The sequence below is a fragment of the Calypte anna genome, chromosome Z (assembly GCF_003957555.1).
Source record: "Calypte anna isolate BGI_N300 chromosome Z, bCalAnn1_v1.p, whole genome shotgun sequence".
Taxonomy (NCBI): Eukaryota; Metazoa; Chordata; class Aves; order Apodiformes; family Trochilidae; genus Calypte; species Calypte anna.
This window is the reverse complement of record NC_044274.1, coordinates 56,692,218-56,713,055: the sequence shown is the minus strand read 5'-3', so window position 1 is coordinate 56,713,055 and position 20,838 is coordinate 56,692,218. Positions and strand designations below refer to the sequence as shown.

The 20,838-nt window shown below is 39.7% G+C and overlaps 2 protein-coding genes across 2 annotated transcripts in view; one reads left to right on the top strand and one right to left on the bottom strand.

The window, feature by feature from the left end:
- SNX24 (sorting nexin 24) overlaps positions 1–4,325 on the top strand; it is a 90,432-nt gene extending 86,107 nt beyond the window's left edge. The window contains exon 7 of the mRNA XM_008492542.2: positions 3,316–4,325. Coding sequence (XP_008490764.2) covers positions 3,316–3,386 — 71 coding nt within the window. The 3' untranslated portion in view covers positions 3,387–4,325. The remainder of the gene's footprint in view (positions 1–3,315) is intronic.
- A 1,537-nt stretch (positions 4,326–5,862) lies between these two features.
- PPIC (peptidylprolyl isomerase C) lies at positions 5,863–14,502 on the bottom strand. Its single transcript, XM_030467798.1, has 5 exons — positions 14,332–14,502; positions 10,555–10,668; positions 9,975–10,068; positions 8,243–8,427; positions 5,863–6,410 (listed from the first exon to the last, which is right to left on the bottom strand). The coding sequence occupies exons 1-5, from the start codon at positions 14,437–14,439 to the stop codon at positions 6,282–6,284; spliced, it is 630 nt and encodes a 209-aa protein (XP_030323658.1). The 5' UTR covers positions 14,440–14,502; the 3' UTR covers positions 5,863–6,281.
- Between the last annotated feature and the right edge of the window lie 6,336 nt (positions 14,503–20,838).

Sequence of the window (20,838 nt, the reverse complement as noted above, 5' to 3'; positions counted from 1 at the left end):
CAATGTCCTCTACAGTTAGTAGTGTGGCCCAGCAGTGCTGACCCTATAGAGTCTTACTGAGCTTAAAACTGTAGTTCTAGAGTGTAACAGCTTCTAGAGTGCAGAGGTCCTGTGTGGCCAAGGTCTTCTTTGGAAGACACGTTAAAGGGTCATTTAGTTTTTACTTTGACTTAGCACTAATCTGGTTTCATGAACAAAATGCCTGATTGAGTCTGGAGTGAAGTTAGAAAATTTATGAACTAAGTTAAGGGGAGATGGTTACTTCACAAGCTCACTCCTGACCTCAGTGGCAACAGTAAGGCAGAGGCAGCTTCAGAGTCACCTCTGTCTACATGTTGGTCCAGCTGCCCCCTATGCTAATATTTAGAGTGAGCCACATTGCATGCCTTAATCTTACTGATTAATGCTCCTCTTAATTGCAAACTTGGATTCCTCAGGAATAGGATGGGTATAAATTATGAGCATCCTTTAATTCCATACCATTCATGAGAGAGAAAATGGATTTCATATACAGTTATCATGAAAAATGAAGACACTGTTTAATGTTTCCAGCCCACATGTAGCATTTTGCTGTAAGACTTCCATTCAAGGTTTTGCAGCTCTCTGATGGTATTTATCTTCCCTGCCTAATGTGTACTCTGAGTAAGGTTAAGCTTCCTTTTCTTGACATCATTAGGAACTTCATAATGAATTTGGCAACTACTCTCTTTAGTAGTGCTTTACTTGGATTAAGATAAAAGCCTCTTCTAATGTGTGACATGTTTAAATATTAAGTAGTCTTCATTAGTGACAACTGAAACAAAGGACTTTTCAGGCTTTTGCCAAGGCCATTTTTTGTCTTTGACACACAGCATTTAGAATTAAATATGTCAGGTGAATATTCTCTGCATTTGAAGACCCTAAAATGCAAAAATTGTTTGCAAATTATTCTTTAAATTAATGAATTAAACCACAGATTATTATGTAACTTGTAGTTTAAAAAATAAGGAAACCAAGTCATAAGCCTAGAAGCTCTTCTCAAGTTCTAGTTAGAAGGAAATAAAGTTTTTACACAACTGCCATTGCCTTTAATTCTTCTTCTTTGTTTTTAGTTTGCAGCACAGAGAAAATATAGATGAGCTTTTCCAAATTTTCTCTTAGATCAGTTCTTACATTGATAGACTCTGATTCTTTTGTAAGAAGGAGCCAAGGTTGTTCAAACTGACCAAAAGTGTCCATTAGAAAGTAAATATTCATTGTATGTACTCTTTGAAGAAGGTGAACTGTGACAGTTGTTAAGATCAGATAAAGGATCTGAAGAAAGTCTTATAGTTGTTTCTGGAACATAATACTCAAAGAACAATTGTCATTCCCCTCATTACAATGTTAGCTGTCTTTTTAAAATACAGTCTTGACATTTCTGAAGGCCGGACTTTAAGAATTGTTGAGCTAGGAGACAACTTTCCAAAAATGAGGATCAAAGTTACAAACATTGTAACACTGATTTTTCAGACTTGGTTTTTCATGCTGTGTCTAACACATCTGAGTGCATGAGCACATCATTGTTTGTGTGAGGTTCCCACTTCTTTTGAAAGGGTAGGAAAAAAAATACATACCATTTTGAGGGAAAATGAAGGAAAATCTAAAATGCTGCAAATTGAAAATGATACCTCAGAAGCAAAAAAACAGAATCTCTGATTTACTGAGAAATCGTTTGAAAATTGTTCTGACAATTCCTTAGGCTGTGTAAGTATCACAGATCTGCAAGATTGTGTTTTGATGTTTTAACTAATTAATATGCTTGATTTTTTGAGCAAGAAGGCCTCTTTACAAGAAGGTAAATCTGATGCTGTAAAATTGTGTAATTTTTTTAATCAATAATAATTTTCCTACTTTCACTTTCTAATGTATGTTACAGAAGAACCAGTAAAAAACTGGTTTCTGGAACTGCAACTTTTAGTTTAAAAGGAAAGCATGGGATTGTCCTTGTTATTTTTAATAGCATTAATGACAACAGCATTGGGTTATCCGCCCAGGATGACTGGAAATAGCTGAGCTTGCAGCATTTGAGGAATCATTATTGGATTCAAAATATTAACAGGTCATTTATAATGATAACTTACTTCAAGAACTTGGTGACAATTATTCGTGCATTGTCTATGGCTGAGGTTGAAGTTTGTTAAAACATCCTATAATGTCTCTGAGCAAAAATAAGATTTGGATTCGTAAGAAAAAAATAATCCCTAGGTCATCTCATACGTATTTATAAGGCGGTTCCAGTGTATTAGAGATGTTACAAGCAATGTTTTTACCTCCTGAAAAATTATTTTAGGAAAAGAACTAAAAAGAGCTATTCTAATTCACTATACCACATTAAGACCTAATTCTCACCCACGTTAGGTGATCTTATGTATCAGGTATCTCATGTTTTTTATAAAAGTTGCATCTCCCTTTTTTGACTACCCTGGAAGGTGAAGGACAGATTTGATTAGTGTCAAAAGTTCTGTGTCACAAATACCCTGTTCTTCTAGGCAAGCCTCTTTCCTAGTGTACTAGCAATTACAAGGTTGTAAGATGTGATCAGAAATTCTTGCTCTTTCACTAAGTCCTTCATTAAAAACACAGGAGATGGTGCATTTGAAAAACATCTTCACTCGAGTAGTGTGCATCCTGCCATTTTTATGTGTGGATCTATTACTGTGTTTTATCAGGTAATTCTTTCATGCTAAATTTAGCATGAAAATTGCCAGCTCCCTCTACACATCTGTGCTAAGAACACTGCATTTTTTTCCCTTCAGATATTGTAGGATGACTTTTTTATAACATGACACTTTATGTTGATTGGACAGCCTGAAATTTTCCTGCTTCAAATAATCATCTCTGATTTGTGTAGGCATCCTCAAGTCTTCTCAGTCTAAATATCGCTGTAAACTACAATGGAAAAACAGCTTTGAAGTATTCCCAGTAGCAATCTTGGAATTCCTTCAAGTATATTAAGATTTTGTTAGAAATTGAATTGCCAGTGTCATCCATCTTCCTTGTGAGAAAACATTCAGATAAAGAGCTGGAGCCTAGCAGAATTAAGTATTAGAACATCCCTTTAAATCAATAAGCTACAAATCTGGCAGCGCATTCATGCAATGCCCAGTGCTACACTAATGTGGCTTTAGTGCTGAAACAGCATTACTAAAGCACATCCTCAACATGGAAAAGCAGTTGAGTGATGCAGTAACCCAAATTATATGAGGTCTGACCTACTTAAGTATCACAAAAACATTTATATTGTACTGACATAGATACAAATGCAAGGTATTTTATTTTTTTCTTTTTTTTCAGATGACTTTCCAAATGTGGTTATAGAAGGCATTCTACATGGAATATTTTATCCTCATTTACTGCCCAGGTAGAAGTGACATGGATAGAAGGAGCTTAATCAAGTCTACAAGTCATCTTTAATGGAATTAACAGGAATAAAGTTTTGTGATGTGAAAATTACGCTCAGAAACAAGAGGCACAACCTCAATTTAAGGTCAAGAATTTTACCATCTTTAGTAAAATCGATGTCACTACAATAGCTGCTTTAAAAGAAAAAAAAAAGGGATATGGATACAACAGTATTGAAGTTATTTATATACCTTCTATATATTGACATGCTCTAACTATTTAACACTAAAAGCTCGAAGTCATACACTGAATTACACTAACACTTGAAAAGAATTGAAAGCTTTACTAATTATTGATGTAATTTCTATCATAAATCACACTAAAGGTTTTTGCACCAGTCTTTTTTTCCACCATATCATCCATTGCTGGCAGTGGATGGATTAAAAGTGAGGAGAGTGTGTGAGAAATTAAAAATAATAATAAAACAAGAAGAAATAGAAAGCAATTTGAAATATTTTGTTAATTTTTCTTAAGTTATTTTGAATCTGCTTCTAAATAACAGATTGGAAAAGGATCAGTGCAGGTGTATGGAGAGTTTATTGGAAAGCATGCTTCCACATCCTGAAATTGATAGCTCTCTCTCTCAGGAAATTTTCTACATTTCAGTTGAAAGTATTTTATCTACCAGGAGATTTTACATGGCGTTTACACATCTCCGTTTAGTTATGACATCTAATCTGATTGTATATTTACTCTTTATGTCAACTTGCAGATTCTATTCCACATCTTAACATCTTTTAACTCACAGAGCATACAACTCTGTGGTAAGCTGAAGCAAGAATACGATTAAGTAGTAAAATAATAAAGCTAAACCCAATATATATATACATATATATATATATACACACTTATGTATATATATTTGTTCAGATTTAACTGGAAATTTGTATGTGTGCTACTGGAAATTACAAAATAAATTACTAGAACATGAATGCACTGCTTCAGTTTACTTTTTGTGCATTTCTATTCAAACGAGACATTTCTCTGAGCTTGTGTCAGCCTCACAGATGCCTCCACATGAAGCCTGAGAAAATACCTGGGTGTCTGCTTATTTACAACTCTTGGCACCATGCCATCTGAACATGCTAGGCTTATTAAAGTGTATGTCTTGGGGGGAAAAAAAGTCAGTGTAGCTGAACAGGCGGTAGGTAAGTCATTGGGCTCATCAGAGGAAAGGCCTAAAATGGCCAAGCTAGACAAGAACATATTTCTTATCCTGGAGACACATGAATTGCCTCCTGCTGACCACTGGATCTGTTTTAAAGATGTTTGGGGGTGGTGAAAAGCCAGGACTTGTGTAACAGGTAGGCTGGTGACTGCGGTACTTCATCAGGTAGCAGAACTGTCTGTAGGATCAAAGTCCCAGAAAGCATTTAGCTACTAGGGAAAGCGAGGAAGTCTGGGGCATTCTCACTCTCACATTAACATTGCTTTCCAGGGAATATTACTTTAAACAGCTAGTCAAAAGAAAAATGAACAGGGGTTAAAATGGAAGTCTAAAAGGCCTCTGTAAGTTCTCCTCTAGCTCTGTTTTTAAGAGTATAGTAATCCTTTCAAAAGTCTCAAAAAATGTCAGTCCTTATGCCCAGAAAAGGCCCCAGGACAGTGGATGGTGAGCTACTAGAAACATATTTTAATGACAAATGACATGTCAGAGGAATCCCTGCCCACAGCATGTTCCTGTTTCCTTGTGATGGGGTGCCAGTCAGTACACACAGGCTCTGTGCTGTCATGCTTGCTCTTCCCCTGGACCAGCTGGGTAAGTAGGCTCCAGAACACCTTCCAGGAACCAAGTTACTGTGAATCTGAGTGGTGCTGCCTACCTTGCGGGTGAATGAATCCTTCATCAGATCTTGGCACTCAATATCTCTACTATCTTGAGTTCTAAACCAACCAAAATTTAAAAAAAATCTTATTTCTTTTCTGTGGAATGTAACTCATTAAGGAACCTAATACACACAGCTGTCTCTAAATGGTACCTCATGCTGACTTTGTTTTAAATCTACTAGGTGAGTTGTCAGCTTAAGAGTTATAGAAGTGTTACAAAAATAATGAACCCAAAGTTTCATCTCTGACATAGAGCAAAACTCCAAGAAAAAGTGTCTGAGTTTTATCATAAATAACATTAGCTAGGTGATACAAAATTCACTGTGCTGTAAAACAAAGACTCTTATGTTCTAATCAATTTCTAACATGATTTTATTCAACAATAGACAGAGGTGCTCTTTGATTACAGGATTGTATCTGACTACTGTGGGTTTTTTGAAAGACAGCAAGGACTTTATCTGACATGTTAATATTAGAGAAATTCACCATCCCAACCCTAACCCCACAATCTCATTTCCTGGAAAGCAGCATCCCTGCATATTTTTCAGAATCAGCTGAGGTGATAAAAACAGGCCTTTGGGCAAGGAAATATAAAAAGCTCTTCACTAAATATTTATTTGAAAACAAAGTTTATTTGTTCAAAACACTTTTGGTTTTTTTTTCCATTTTAAAAAATGCTGGTACTAGTACAGAAAATAATATATTTAGTTGAAAAGGCAGAAACAAATACTGAAAAAATTTCCAGACAACAAAGTTACTGTATTTGAAACATTAAAAAACCACAAATACTTCTACAATCTTTCATTAATTCATTTTCTCCAAGATCTAGAATTTGGCAGGATATGTCTTGAATTTAGAGGAGTCACAGGTCTGTCATTATAGAAATGTTTGTGTCTTATGTATTTGGCAAATATGTAATGTGTAAATAAAGCCTTATCTTTTGAGGAGAAAACTCAATGGATAGTTAAAATCAGTCCAAAATCGACCTTAAAGAAATGTGATTGTTTTACTTTCCATTCTGACTCTTGGTCTCACCAGTCATCTACTTCAACTACAAATGGTTCTTTTACAGCTATTTTGCCACTGTTCACAATCACACAGTCTTGAAGGGGCTGGTCATGTTCATCTGTCTGCTGGAGTTCTATCGAGTGTACCACAGACTGTTAAGGAAAAAAAAAAAAAAAAAAAGAAAAGGTTCAGTTTAGGCAACAAAACTCCAGTGGCTCAAGTCTGGTACCAGGTGAACAACCACGTGCTTCTAACATTACTGTTTATTAAGCAACTTGTTGAGTTCCTCCTGAGTGAGGGTGTCACTGGAACCCTTTGTCACACAGCTGACATAAGCACATGAAAGGCAGTTTGGCCCTTCTATAAAAGATCTGCAGCCAACAAAAATACTATGAAGAGACAACTGAAAACAACTTGTCAGTTGATTAACCTTTCACATACAAAGTCTATCTGTAGCCTATGAGCAGGAAGTGCATCAGAGAGAGATCACAAAGGATGACCAGTAGTTCTCTTTCTAATCATACAGCATAACTGGGCTTCAAGAAATCCAGTAACTACTTTTACCTTTAGTATAACACACACATGCAGATTTTAAGTGCGGTGGTGTTAGTCAGACAGGTACAGGTTAAATACTGGCCTCATGGCTACGCAACTAATTAAAGTAGCAACTTCAAAGGACAAAATTCAGTTAAAATCACAAAATAGTTTATGTTAGAAGGGATCTTAGAGATCATCAACTCCAACCTCCCTGCCTGAGGCAGGGACACCTCTCAACTAGACCAGTGTGCTCAAAGCCTCATCCAGCCTGGACCTGAACACCTGCAGGGAGGGGAGAGCCACAATTTCCTGAGGCTGGTTCAGTCTCACAACCCATGTACTGAAGACCTTCTTCCTGAGATCTATCTAGATCTAGCTCTACCCCGTGTCTTCTTCAGGCTGAGCAATCCCAGCTCCTTCAGCCTCTCCTCTTAGCAGAGATGCCACAGCCCCAGGATCATCTTTGTGGCTCTTCTCTGGACTTGTTCCAACAGATCTATGTCTTGTGGTGGGGGACACCAGGGTGAGGTGGGGTCTCACAAGTGTAGAGGGGGAGAATCACCTCTCTTGATCTGCTGGCCACGGTCCTCTTGATGCATCCTAGGATACAGCTGGCCTTCTAGGGAGTTAGGATTATTGCCTACCTGGCTTTCGATTTTTGTTCATTAATCTAACTAAACTACAACTTGGTCTAATTTCTCCTCAAAAAACTTCAGCTCATGAAAATTGAATTCAGTATGACCATGGAAGCGGGGGGCAATTATCCTCATGAGGCTTTCAAACTCCTCAAAGAGATGGTCAGTATAGCAGTTCATGTTTCCCCCATTAATTTCAAAACACAGATTAAATAATTTAAAAGGAAAATCAGACTACTGAAAGTGTAATCAATTGGAAACTTTTAAACTTAAATTCTATTTGGCCTTTCATCAGTTTTGCAGCTGTGTAGAGTTTGAGGGAATTAACTAGATTATTTTTTTTTTTTAAACAGATCTTGGATACATGTGTTTGTTGTTTTTGCATTCACAGCTTCTGAAAACCCTAACAATGAACCTGTTATCCATAACTAACATGTGCTATACACAATTAGATTTTAGCTTGTAGAAATACAATTATTTCATGGCTAACAGTGTTAGTGAAATGGAGACCTGCACCTAAATTCCATCTGTAATCTGTAAAGGTGCCTCCGATGATTTCAGTGGTTGGTGGTCTGATATAAGAGTTGTTAATGCAAAAGGCATGATTTAAGTTTCTATTTCTACAGTCACCATTTATTGTTTCAATATTAAATCTTCAATCTCCAGGCTCTTCACAATCATTTTCTATCATGTACAAACTAATCATTCAGTTGGTTTGAAATACTATGGTGTAAGTTACACTAATGCAGACAAAATGCATCAGAATTTGTCCGGATTTTCTTGGATTTCTCTTGCCACTCCTTTTAGCTTACCATTCCATCCAGGACTTTGCCAAATACTACATGTTTTCCATCTAACCAGGAAGGCTTTGTCACACTAATGAAGAACTGGGATCCATTGGTGTCTGGGCCAGAATTGGCCATGCTAACCCACCCAATTCCATAGTGTTTGAGCTTGAAGTTCTCATCTGGAAACCTTTCTCCATAGATGCTTCTGCCTGTGACCAAAATAAATAAATCAATCAATCAACCAAGAAAAACCCCTTTTTTGTTCCAACAGGTGAGAAAAACAAAACATTAATTCAGGACTTGAAGACTCATTGAGTAAGCACAGCAACATCAGTCCCATAACTAAAAGCATTTTACATGTACAGAAAAGGATATGATAAACCACCACATATAAGGAGAGAATATTAAAAGTTGATCATGCTTTATCCTTTGCTTTGAATAAGCAAGGTGAGTACTTTCAAATGTCCTGCTTACATAACCACTGAACAAAAGTATACCTCATCCTTTTCAACAAATTTAAATTACATAATTAAAGCCACTAGAAATAAGGTTGCCGTGTTCCGTGGCAATTTTAGTCTTCACTTTTAAACTCTTCCTCCTAATAATGAATTGCTTTAGACAACTTTAAATATATGAAGAACAACTGAAACTTAGCCAAAAAGACTCAGATTTGTACAATTACTGCATAAAGCTTTTTATGTTTCTACAACAGTTCAGAAGAGTCATGGTTAACCTATCATCACTTTGATAAGAGAAAGCTGTCTGCCTCATTCTTTATTTGTACAGTGTCTAGCACAATGGGGATGCTGCTCCCAACACCACCAGATATTGTCCTAATGAACAGTACTAGTAGGCAAACAAACATTAGCTACTTTTAAGGCTAAAACTGAGACATTCATGTTTTACCCATTGTTCTCTGCAACAAAAAGGAATGTGCGCAGACAGTTCAAATAGTAGCACACAAAGAACATGCATGTAATGGAAGAGTAGAAATCAGAAGCCAGAATGCATGCAATGCAAGAGGGGCTGCACTGGGAACACTGGAATGAACTGGTCATCTGGAGGCTTGGGAGAGAGAAGTGATACACACAGCCCAAACTCACATCACCAGCAAGTTTATGTTTTTAAATTTAGAAAGAGAAAAAAGGGGAGAGGGCATGATCCTCATTTTCTAATTTCTCTACCACTGTTTTGAAAGTTCTTCCCATAGAACATTTCAGAAGGTTCCTCAAAACCAGCTGGGCTGAGGGCAGAGGACAACCTGCTCCTTCCCTACCTGCCTTCCCTCTGTGCGCTTTCACTGCTTCATCGCAGACTGGTTTTCTGCTGGATGACTTGAACTGGTTCACATACATGGAATCAACAAGTGCCTCAAGGAAGGAGCGCATCACAAAGCCAGAGCAGGGGCAAGGCAGAGACATCCCCTTTTTGGAGACAGTATGTTGTAGGAGCAGCACATCTGATCACATGGCTGCAGCCCACCCCACAAAGCCATGCTCCTTGAATGGGGATAAATCACGGACAGAAAAGGTCTACCTGCAAAAACTGAAGACAAAGGAAGCTCTGCACACATTTATAATCAAATAATTGCAGCTTAAGTTCCAAGATGCTTGTAAAAGTACTAGATGCTCTGAAACACATATGGTTTTATTTCATTCATGGGAGCTGGAAGAATGAGGAACAAGCTGTTCTGCCCAATTTTTCAGCAGACATTCGAAGAAAGGAAAGGGAACATGGAAGACACTGAGCATGTTACCTCCTGATCCATCACCAGCTGTAAAGTCTCCTCCTTGAATCATGAAGTCTTTGATCACGCGATGAAATTTACTTCCTTTGTATCCATATCCTCTCTAAGAAAATGAAACAATTCTATAATAAACATAGAAGCCAGTTCTACACAGTCATAGTGAAATATGCATGTGCTAAACAGCCAGATTTCACAGAATATACCAACATCAGAGACAAATTCTGACAACAAACAAATTAAATGGAGATGTAGGTAAATGCAGCTGGGCTGCACTGCCACAAAGCAGGCATTATTCAGTTGATGAAAGCCAATGTCTTTATTTAACTGGTATCTGACCACAGTATCTCTACATGCTAGATCTGCACGTGGTACTAGACTGAGATGGTAATAACATCTCACAATGCCACCTTGTCAATCCAGACTCAGGCACACAGCAGAAGATGCACACCACTGCACAGCCTGGGAGATGGCACTCTTGCACAGGCTCCACTGAATTAACATCAGGAGTTCCCAACCAAAACAGCATTAAGCAAACATTTACTTCCCAATCCAAACTTGAGTACACAGTGGAAGAAAACCGCAAACATACTTCCCCAGTTGCCAGTGCCATGAAGTTCTCCACAGTCTTTGGGACAACTTTTCCAAACAATCCGATTACAATTCTGCCAACATCTTTGTCTCCAATCTTCACATCAAAGAACACCTGAATATTTGTTGTGAAGACAGTAAAAGTAATCAAGCTTTTGAAAGCATAAGGTGGTAAGAAACTGCTTCTGTCTGGTCTCTATTAACAGTATTCTTCAAATCCTGAGGGAGCTTTTTAAGAAAAATCCTTTCAGAGCTACCAAAGTCAGATATTGTGGAAAACTGTTTAAGAACTGGTTCAGCAAGACTGCTGTATCAGGAGTCTGAGGGTAATGTTCGAGAGAGTTTTTCATAGACACATATGTATTTAAAGCTCTACAGAAAAGATGAAATATGAATGTAAGGAAGAACAATTATACTACTCCAGTGTGGGGAGCAATAACAAGGAACTGTAGTATTGATGCTCTCCACAAGCAGTAATTTGCTCTCCACTCATAACCTTCACTGTTCTAGGGATTAATATGTATGCAATTAAGTATACGCAAAAGCCTAAATTTCAATTAATTGACAGTAGGAAGAAAATTGTATGGCTCAAGGAAGCAGTCTCTTTCCTTAACATGAATTCACACCTGGCAGAGAATTAATCAGACTACACTGTTAAGGTGATTAGCTAAAAGCTTCAACATCAATGTTCTTAAAATTACAACTTCAAAAAGGCAAATGAGTTATAAAGTATTTTAATGTAGTTCAGAATATAGGAATGCAGATTTGAATGTGCAAAAATGTTCCAACAATTACTGAAAATAGAAACAGCTGTCAGGAAATGAGGCATTTTGAAGTTCTGAAAAAGTTACATAAAGACTATTACAACTTCTAGGAAACAGCCATGTGTATTCCTATGATGTGGTATTTGCTGTTCCTTGTGGCACTTGACCAAGTATTACTTGTCTGCAATGCTAAGAAATTAGTGCATTGATAATAAATGACCACAGTCTCTCCAATGTGAATGCCTCTTTCACATTCCCCTACTAAACATTTCTACCGTCTCTTGATCTTCCATGTGGTTTCTTGACTGTTGAACTTTTGCCTAATGCTATAAAAGCTCTATAAAGAAAATAAAATTCCTTTTGATACACCTCATTCATTTCCTTGGGACTTGGCACTAAATGACATACTTCTTAGATGTGTAGCTCCCAAAGTATTAACAGCACACTTTCACTAACTTCTTAAAAAAATTATGAACACACCTCTCTGAATTTTGCCACTGAAGTTATTTAGGTGAGGAGTATTGCCTGCCTACATTTTCTAAACACACCTCTTTTTTTGGCCAGGAAATGCTGTCCTAGTAGAAGGCTTGTCTGAAATATGTAAGTAAGTCACACAGTGGAGGCTACAGAACAATAACCCCAGATCACAGTAACATTGAACACTTTCACAGAGCACATGGAGATAACTCCATCCAGGTAACCCAATCAGGCAGCTTCATTTGGGGCAGAGCTGCTCACCTAAGTAGCAAAACCAGTACTTCCAAAAGTGTTGCTCTGGCATTTGTGAACAAATGGTAAATTCCTGGCTTCCTTTCAGCACCCCACATATCTGTGGATCTACGTGCTTGGTGATTTTCAGAAAGTTCTGTGCTTCCTAATTTTGAACTACCTAATGTGCCTGTGCATATTTCTGGCCAGGGAATCAAATACGGAAATATCTGGTAGCCCCAGGTGCCATTTCTGCACAGAGAAGCCGTGTTCTCTTACGCGTATTTCCTCAAGTTCTCTGGAAAGTCAATAAGCATGTAGACACTAGTGAGCTGAACAGCAGTCTCAAATCTCAAAAAACATCTGGCCAGATTCTTCACCAAAAAATCTTAAAGAAAATAAATACTATAAATTTTCGATTAGTATCTCTATAAATACTAAACTTTATTTGCAATTTACAGGAAGTATTTCGAGACTGAACTGGACTGCACCAGTAAGAGTGGGTGGTTGTCGTGAGCATATTCATATATAATCTAACCAAGATGGTGCATATCAAAATGAAAAAAAAAAGCCAAGAGCATTCAACTAGTCAGTGGATGAGGGGGGGTGAGGAGGGAGGAACTGACTGTGAAAGAAATATTTCCTGATTCCTAGAGACCAGGCAATGTAATGACAAATGAACTCCTGATAATGCAAAATACTGCATGTGGAAGAGGACTATACAGCTACAACAAGGAATCCTAAATCAGACAGCACTTAGAGAAAACATCTGCAGTCACTGTAAGCAGTTTGATTAAAAGTTTGGCTCTGGATTTGTAAAGGTCAGAGAAGGAAAATGAATGTCGGAAATAATTAAAAACTGGTACCGACAAGAGATGGGCATAATTATGCCATGCTATATATCTGTACTGAATGTTCACACCCAGAATGCTCCATGTAATTCTGGCTTCTCTATTCCAGAATGATAAAACCAACAAACAAAAAAAAAGGTAAATAAATAAAAGGGCAGCACAGGTAAGAATCAGAAAAGGACATTAAATAAAATCCCAGGCAGGAGGTCTGAAGAAGCAAAGCACTGCATGAACAATTAATCTGGAAAGTATTGTTATCAGGAGATTTGGAGGCCCAAAAGTATGAGATCTACCCTCTAAAAAAAAGCACAAAGTCAAGGACTAAAAGTCCATGGCCAGAAATTGTAGATAATTGTAGAGAATGGTATCAATGAAAGCCAGAGATAAAGCCACAGAATGTGGCTTAGGAAGCTGTGGCCATGATAGAAGAAGCAGCTCTGTCCCTGCCCTGTCACTTTTGCTCATACAGGAATCTTTCACCAGAAACACTTGCTCTTGAAAACAGGCGAAAAGGTAACTGGAGGTGGAAACATCCAATGCTTACATTATCCAAGGCTGGACTAGACACCCCACCTCTGCCACCTTTCTGGAATGCAATGCCAGTGGGCTGTGAGAGCAGGTGGCATTCGCATCTCGATGCCAGGTGGCAAGGCTTTCCCGTCCAACTCTTGAGCATCACCAGATCCACTGGTGGATCTGGAGCAAACCCTGTCCTTTCAGCCAAGGAGAGCCCCAGCGCCGAGCCACCCCGGTGCTGGCAGCACGCTCTGAGCTCGACGCCATCGGGCTTGGGTTGGAACACACACCAGGTGCCCGAGCCTGCCACGGGCAGGGACAACAGGGAAGCGGCAATCAAGGGGACAGTAAAACAACAGCTGACAAGGACGGAGGATACAGAAAAGCGCTGGTTAAGAGCCGGCCGCTCAGCGCAGGTCCGGCAGCCCAAAGGGCGCTTGCGGCCACGGCAGTGACCGCGGAAGCCCAGGATCCCATCCGGTCATTCGGAGCGCTCAAGCTGCCGTTTCTGCGAGCTAGGAGCAGGCTGAGCTAACTCTAAGTTTGAGGTGTGCCCGCACGCACCTACAGAAAGAGAGCATGCCCAAAAGCGTTTTGTTTTGTTAAAATAAAAAAAAAAAAAAAGGCAGAACTTGTAACACGGAAAAGTTAAGACACTTCTCCGAGCCCTCCCCAAACCCGAATCCCGCAAGGGCCTCCTTTTCGCCCGGAATCCGGCCCGCAAGGGACCAACTTTAAAACCAGGGTGAAAAGCAGCCCGGCGGCTCCCACCCTCTCGGTAAACGCTGACAAGAGGCGCGGAGCTGGCGGGACAGACAGCTCCCGGGGGGCTGCTGAGGAAGCGCCGCGGCCCCCTCACTACTGACCGATCCCGACTCGCCTCACACCGGCGGCCGGGGAGGCTTCGCGGTCGGCTGAGCCGCCCAGGGCGAGAGTCACCTTGGCGGTCACGCTGGGTCCCCTCTTCTTGAAGCCCTCAGCCGCCGGGGCCAGGAAGCAGAGGAAGGCGAAGGCACCGAGCAGAGCCGCCGACCCCCCGCGGCCCATGGCTCTGAGCAGAGAGCTGCGGCGCCTGCGCCCGCCGCCAGCCGGCTCCTCCCGCGCCGTGTGGCGGGGGGGGGATGGCGGGGGAGCAGCGGGGCGGGCACCCAGCCGAGTTGCGACCGGCACCGGCCCAGCGTAGCTGCGGGGAGCGGATAGGAGGGGCGAGGCCCTCGGAACACCTCAGGAGCGCGGTCCCGGGGTCTCTCCCTGGGCTGAGGTGGTCGCTGAGAGGAGCTGCAGGCGGCCGCCGCCTGCCTTCAGACCCCGAAGCTTTCTTTCGAGCGGGTTTTCCTACTTTTGGGGTACAGGAGGCTGCCAGGGTGAGCCCCGAGGCCCTGGCCGAGTTTGGTGTGGCTGCTAATGCCGGGGTGGTCGCGGTGCCCGTTCCTGTTGGGATGCGCAGGACGGGAAACCGAGTGGCCTCCTCGGGGGGGCTCATCCTCGACAGGCAGGAGTGGAGTTACCTGAGAGGGGCTCCGAAGCGCTGCTGCTGGATTCAGCCAGTCCGTGTGCACGGGAGGGATCCTTGCAGATCCCACAAGTGTGTGAAGTAGCCAAAATAGAAGATGTTCAGGGAATTTTGAAAGTGGATCGTTGGTCTTTCACCTGTGGTGTATGTAATAGGATGAGTAGAAACACGAGGCTGTATAGTATTCGTAGCACTTCAGTTTCCTTTGTGTTAGCAGCGGAGGTGCACTTCGTGGAACCCCTGGTTCTGAACAAGAAGCTGCACTGAACAAATTTGTCAGTTTTGCCTACCGAAGACAGGGAAGAGGGATCCCAGTCTAGCAAAGTCCCTTTTACATTGACCTCTCACCTTCTCTACTCAAAAATCGTTTACCTTCAGAGACTGGATGTGGCACTCAGTGCCATAGTCTAGCAACCGCAACGGTGGTTCAAGGGTTAGACTTGATGATCGCTGAGGCCCCTTCCAACCCAGCCAATTCTGTGATTCAGGACCTGTGACAAGTGGTGCTACAGTTCCTGGAAAAATTGCACATTGTAACACACAGTGACATTTGTGGCCAGCACGTGAAAGAAAAATAATTATTTGATACCGCTACACTGCAAGCTGGAGGCTGTCAGTGGCTCATGTAAACATTCTCAAGGATTGCACTCGACAGCGTTGTGTTTCTTGGTGTAAGGCGTGGCACCTACAAAGAGTTTGGTGCTGGTTGTAAAGGCAGCCCAGAGCTTGGGGGGAGTGCCCGAGAGAGAACAAGCTCTGTACCACGGCATGTACCCAGCCATTGACACTGAGCCTCCCGGGTTGAGACTGCCTCAGCTGGACAGTAGTAGATGCAGTGATTGCTACTGAAAAATTGGTATCTGTGCTTTTCAGGTGGTGTGTTCTTCTGACCCAAATGCATACTAGAAGCTGAAGAGTTCTGAGCATGCTCCTGGAACACATCTGGTTTAGTTTAATTTCACAGGAATCTCGGTGCATTGCAAGACTGCACTGCATTGAGAACCAAAGCACAGCAAGTGGGGTGTTGGAAAGATTCACTCATACGAATTAAAACATAGAATAGGCATTCCACAATGCACATCTTTGGGTATAGATTGGTCATAGACTTTTTCACAGGTTGTCACTCTTCTGGTGTTTCCCATTCTGCCCCACGTGCTGCCTACACTAGTGCATCTGAGTGCAATGAATTTTCTTCTTAGGTGATGGAGTAGAAACTCATTTCCCAGGCACAACAGAGAATAGTGGTTACTGACACCCCAACACATAGCACATGAGCAGAAACACTGAATGATCATCCTACTTAGTTGATGATTGACACAGACAGATCACCTTTCCTCCAAAGGTGCAAAATATTTGTGATTGTAGCTCCTCAGTCAAAGAGCCACCTGAACTAATGTAGGGTTTAACTTTGGCACCTGACCTTTGTGTTGGTATTTTGTAAAACTGGGTTCATTACTGAGGACTTTACTGAAGCCCTGCCCATGGGGACTCCCCATCTGCACTGGGACCTGTGTGGCTCCATGGCATGGTTCAAGACATTTTGATACTCCAGATACTCCAGAGTCACAAAATGAATGTGGGAAAAAGTGAAGCCATGGCTAATTCTAGGTTTTGAATCTGAAGTAAGAGAAATACTCCCTCCCCAGAAATTTTCAAGGCCAGGTTGGATGGGGCTTGGAGAAACCTGGTCTGGTGTATTGAGGGGGGGGGGATGTCACAACTACATGAGCTTCAAGGTCTTTTCCAACCAAAAACATTCTGTAATTCTATGAAATACAGTCTGATGAGACTAGTTTTTTTCAGCCAGAGTAGTACACTGATAGAAATAATGATGTAGAAAGACATGAAGAGATGGTTTAGACAGGCTGCTCCTTTATTTAATGCTCCTGAATACAGAAAGGCATATTGGATGTGGGTATGCTGAACAATACTATCTGTAGTACTCCCCAGCATTCCCTTTTGGTGAAAATGCTGGTGTTTGCAAGGATGACTTCCCTGTTTATTGAATTGTAAATATATTTTATCCATGTACAAGATGGCAGTATGAGGCAGAAAGAATGAAATTAGTGGCTACATAGCACTGAAAAGATTTAAACCCAGCAAGATGAGACAGGATCTGGTTTACATTATCCTGGTAAGTTTATGCACATTATAGATGCTGCTAAATATGTTTTGGAAGAAGATAAAACAATGTTTAAAAAAGAAATCTCAAAAATTGGCAGAAACTTAGTATGTCCAATGAAAACTCAACTTTACACAGAGAATGTCTTCCTGACTCCAAAAGAAGTACATGTTTTCTTTGTAGGGATTTGATGTCATGACCATCAAACTGAAAGTACACAAAATCCAAAGAGTAGACATAGTACTTAATGTGAAAAGAAATAAATCCTTACAACAAAGCTAGAGAATAAAATGTAAAAAATTGTTATAATCTCATAATTTTTCTGCTTTAGTTATTCCTAACTATCTTGAAGATTTTGGAGGTGTCCACAACCGCCTCACAGAGACAAACTGCATACAGTCTTCTGACAACTACTTGGGATTCACTGTCACCTTGTACAGGAATGGCGTCTCTGCATTAAAAAAAAAAATGCAAAATCATAATAGAGTTTACAACAGACCACCATCCCTTATCCGTTTGTTTTTCCATCCTCCCTAGCCATGAGCAATTTGTTCACCTCTTTGGTGATTTGAAGACTGTTATCATTTCTCCCTTCAGTTTTCTTTTCTGTAGACTAAACAACTGTGATTCCTTCGCTCTTTCCAGATGGGTCAAATATTAGATCAAGCATCACCTGTGTAGTTTTTAGATGAAATATTTCTTTATCACTTTTAAATGTGAGTAGAAACTACAGGTAAGTACATTTTGTCGTTTCTTGCCTTTTTTTTTTTTTCCTTTTTAAATTTATCAAGTGGCATGGATCCATTTAAAGAATATCTTTCAACTATTTCGTATTTGTAATATGGTGCACAGGACATTTTGCGTTTTAGAGCTAGCAGATGGATTGCTTTGATGCTTGTTGTCTTCTGAAGTAATCAAGTCTCTAAAGAATAATTTGCTACTGTTTAACAGTCTTCAATAGTATCTCTAATGAGGTGTTTAATTGCTTCTGATGGGCTCTTTACAATTTGGAGTAGGTACAGAAGAGAGATCTACGAAGCGTATAGCATATGAGAGATTTTGATTTCTTGTAGTACTAGCATTCGCAATAATTCTAGCACTTCCTTTCAGCACTATGGCATTTTAGTGAGCTATGATATATTGTAGTGATCTAGAAATATTTCATATCCAAACTGCTCAAGTGTGTCATGTTATACAGGCAAAAAGAATTCTGGGCATGACATACGTAATAATAATGCTTTATGGTCCTATAGGCACTTTCATCAACATTAACTGCATGACAGCTGCCAGAATAAAACTTGGGTAAGCACTCTGTTCTGTAAGGATGCTGTAACTGAGCTTGTGTTTTATATTTTCTTACTTTGAAATGGGTTTTTGGTTCTCAAATCTGAATCACAAAAAAGTGTGTCATCTTTCCCAGGCTCATCTTTGTCCATAATGTTTCTCAATGCCATTGCATTACTTGTTGAGTTTTTAATCTATCACTTGCAGAGTAAAGTTATAGGTTTAAAGCCAAACTCTAATTCCATAAAGACTAAGAAGTAACACACCTTCATCTCATACACTGTCTGAATTATAAAATCGTTAAGTTATAAAATATCAAGGCCACTGTGATTGCATATAATTCTAAGAGACCACAAGGAAAAAAAATAGCTAAAGTCCACAAATTGTCCAGATAATGTCTATTATATATGGCCTTCATGAATAATGAAGAAAGAGGCTTATGAGGAGTTCTGTTTGTGGTTTTTTTGTTGTTCTTTTTTTAAACTATATTTTATTTTCCCCTATGTAACTTCAGAAGGATGGAGTGCATCATATATGCTGTCTTTTCTCTTAAATCACTTGTAAAATGGCTTAGACTTCTCCTGTCATCTGGTGCACTTATGCAAAATAAATGTGTCCTAAGCTCTGGATAAGTGTCTTCCTTTTGCTGAATAGTTTTCAAGCCTTTTAAATTTTGTATCCAAACACAATTTGAAGTGTCACCCCTTCCACTCTAATGGTCAAAACATTTGTTTAGGTGATACCAGCTACGTGTTTTAAAAATAGTGCAGCTGGAGCCAGAACCATTTTTGCTTTGAGCACATTTGTTTACAGCATATCAGAGCTATCTGTAATTGCACATCTCCACTGCAGTGAGCATTAAGCACATACTCATTCATTTGATTTTTTTTTTTTTTAACATCTGCAGTCACACAAGGTTCCTTAAGGGAAAGGAAAAAAGAATAGCAGTAAAACACAGCTGTAAGAAAGCACACAGACAGAATTCTTTGTTTTCCAGGGTAAAACAAACAAACAAACAAGCAAACAAAAACCTGAAAAAAACAACAAAAAAACCCATCTGACCTTAAAAAGCTAAGATTTCATAGCTTCTTAGAATTATGTGGGTTTTTTCTTTCTCTGATTGTCACTTAATAAAGATTCTAGTCCCCCAAATGCTTTTGCACATCCCTTAACTATGGCCATGGTCTCACTTTCATGGAACCAGTCAAGCCTAACAGTAAATGCATAGGTGTTTGAAAAGTATGCTTTTGTCAGAAACTTTAAGTTCCAGTAGTCAATACTTCTAGCCTGATAATGCCCAGAGGTGCAAGTCAGGATATATAGCTCTCTGCTTTTAAGAGAAAGAGGAGAGAATTCCTTCCTTAAAAATGCAATGGGAAGTTGAAAAAGTTGTGGAGCAACATCCAGTCACATTAATATGGTGAAGAATTAATCTAGCTTTGCTCTTTTCATGGGAGATTTTAATTGGTAGGGGTTTTGAGCAAGGGAAAGGTAGGGAAAGAAGGAAATAAGAAGAGTGGAACAGAAAAAGCTTATATTTTAGTAAGTAAATAGGAACTCAGGTAAGTAACAGTCATGAGACAACTACCATTCTTAGAATTGAGAAGGCATATAAATGGGACTGGTCCCCACCTTCCCAATAACAGATGACTGTAGTAGTCAAGAGGAGAAGAAATGCTGGTGGCTGTTCAAGAAGAAAGTGGCAATGGCAAGTAAAAATGCTTTTTCAGATGTTTAAAGAACTTCTATATGAAAAGTGATAATTTTGGAAAAGACCTAAGTATCTAGAACCAGGGAGAAGAATGTTCCAAGGATGGTTTTTAATGAAAAAAAATATGATCACTTTGTTTAAAGTTGAGTGAATAATGAGGGTAAATTATATTTCTCTCTTCAACTCACTCTCGAGTCCGCTGTGCTGACAGAAGTACAAAGTTAGCTTCTTTAGTACAGGAAATACGGATTAGAAGGTACAGAGAAAACATAGGTGTAATTTATGTTTCCCTGAAGTTCCACTTCTGTTATTGCCTTGCTAACAGTAGTGTCTGACCAAGGATCCCATCCATCTAGTAAGTTTATAATCAGTAAGATGCAGTGTTACTGAAAAGAGGAATTAATTTACTATCTTACAAAGTACATTATGTAAGAAAGATATCTTAAGCTACATATATAGGTTTGGGGCCAGTCCTTCACTTGTATATTTCCTTTTAACTTTGAAAGAAATTTCATATTTATGCATGAACATTTGCTTTACAAACACTTGACTTAGATACCACCCTATTTGTTTCATACTTGAGGTCATTATGCAAATACATGCCAAAGTAAAGAAAATATTTTATTAGGGCTGTAATATTCTTCATGGAGATGTTGCCAATCAGAGATAAAATTTCTCAGAAATATATACCAGGATCCTTTGTCTATGTGAAATAATTTTGTACAATTTTTTTGTGCATTACATGTGTGCAGAAGCTAAGGGAATTCTGCCAGGATTACCTAAAGATCTAGAAGAGACTGCTAGTGCTGAGTGGAA

Bases quoted from the DNA above. Each gene is read 5' to 3' on its own strand.
- PPIC (XM_030467798.1), bottom strand. From the start codon at position 14,439: ATGGGCCGCGGGGGGTCGGCGGCTCTGCTCGGTGCCTTCGCCTTCCTC. The intron at 10,669-14,331 runs GTGACTCTCGCC...ACAAATATTCAG, and splicing joins GACCCAGCGTGACCGCCAAG to GTGTTCTTTGATGTGAAGAT. The intron at 8,428-9,974 runs GTAACATGCTCA...TTTTGGTCACAG, and splicing joins AGCTGGTGATGGATCAGGAG to GCAGAAGCATCTATGGAGAA.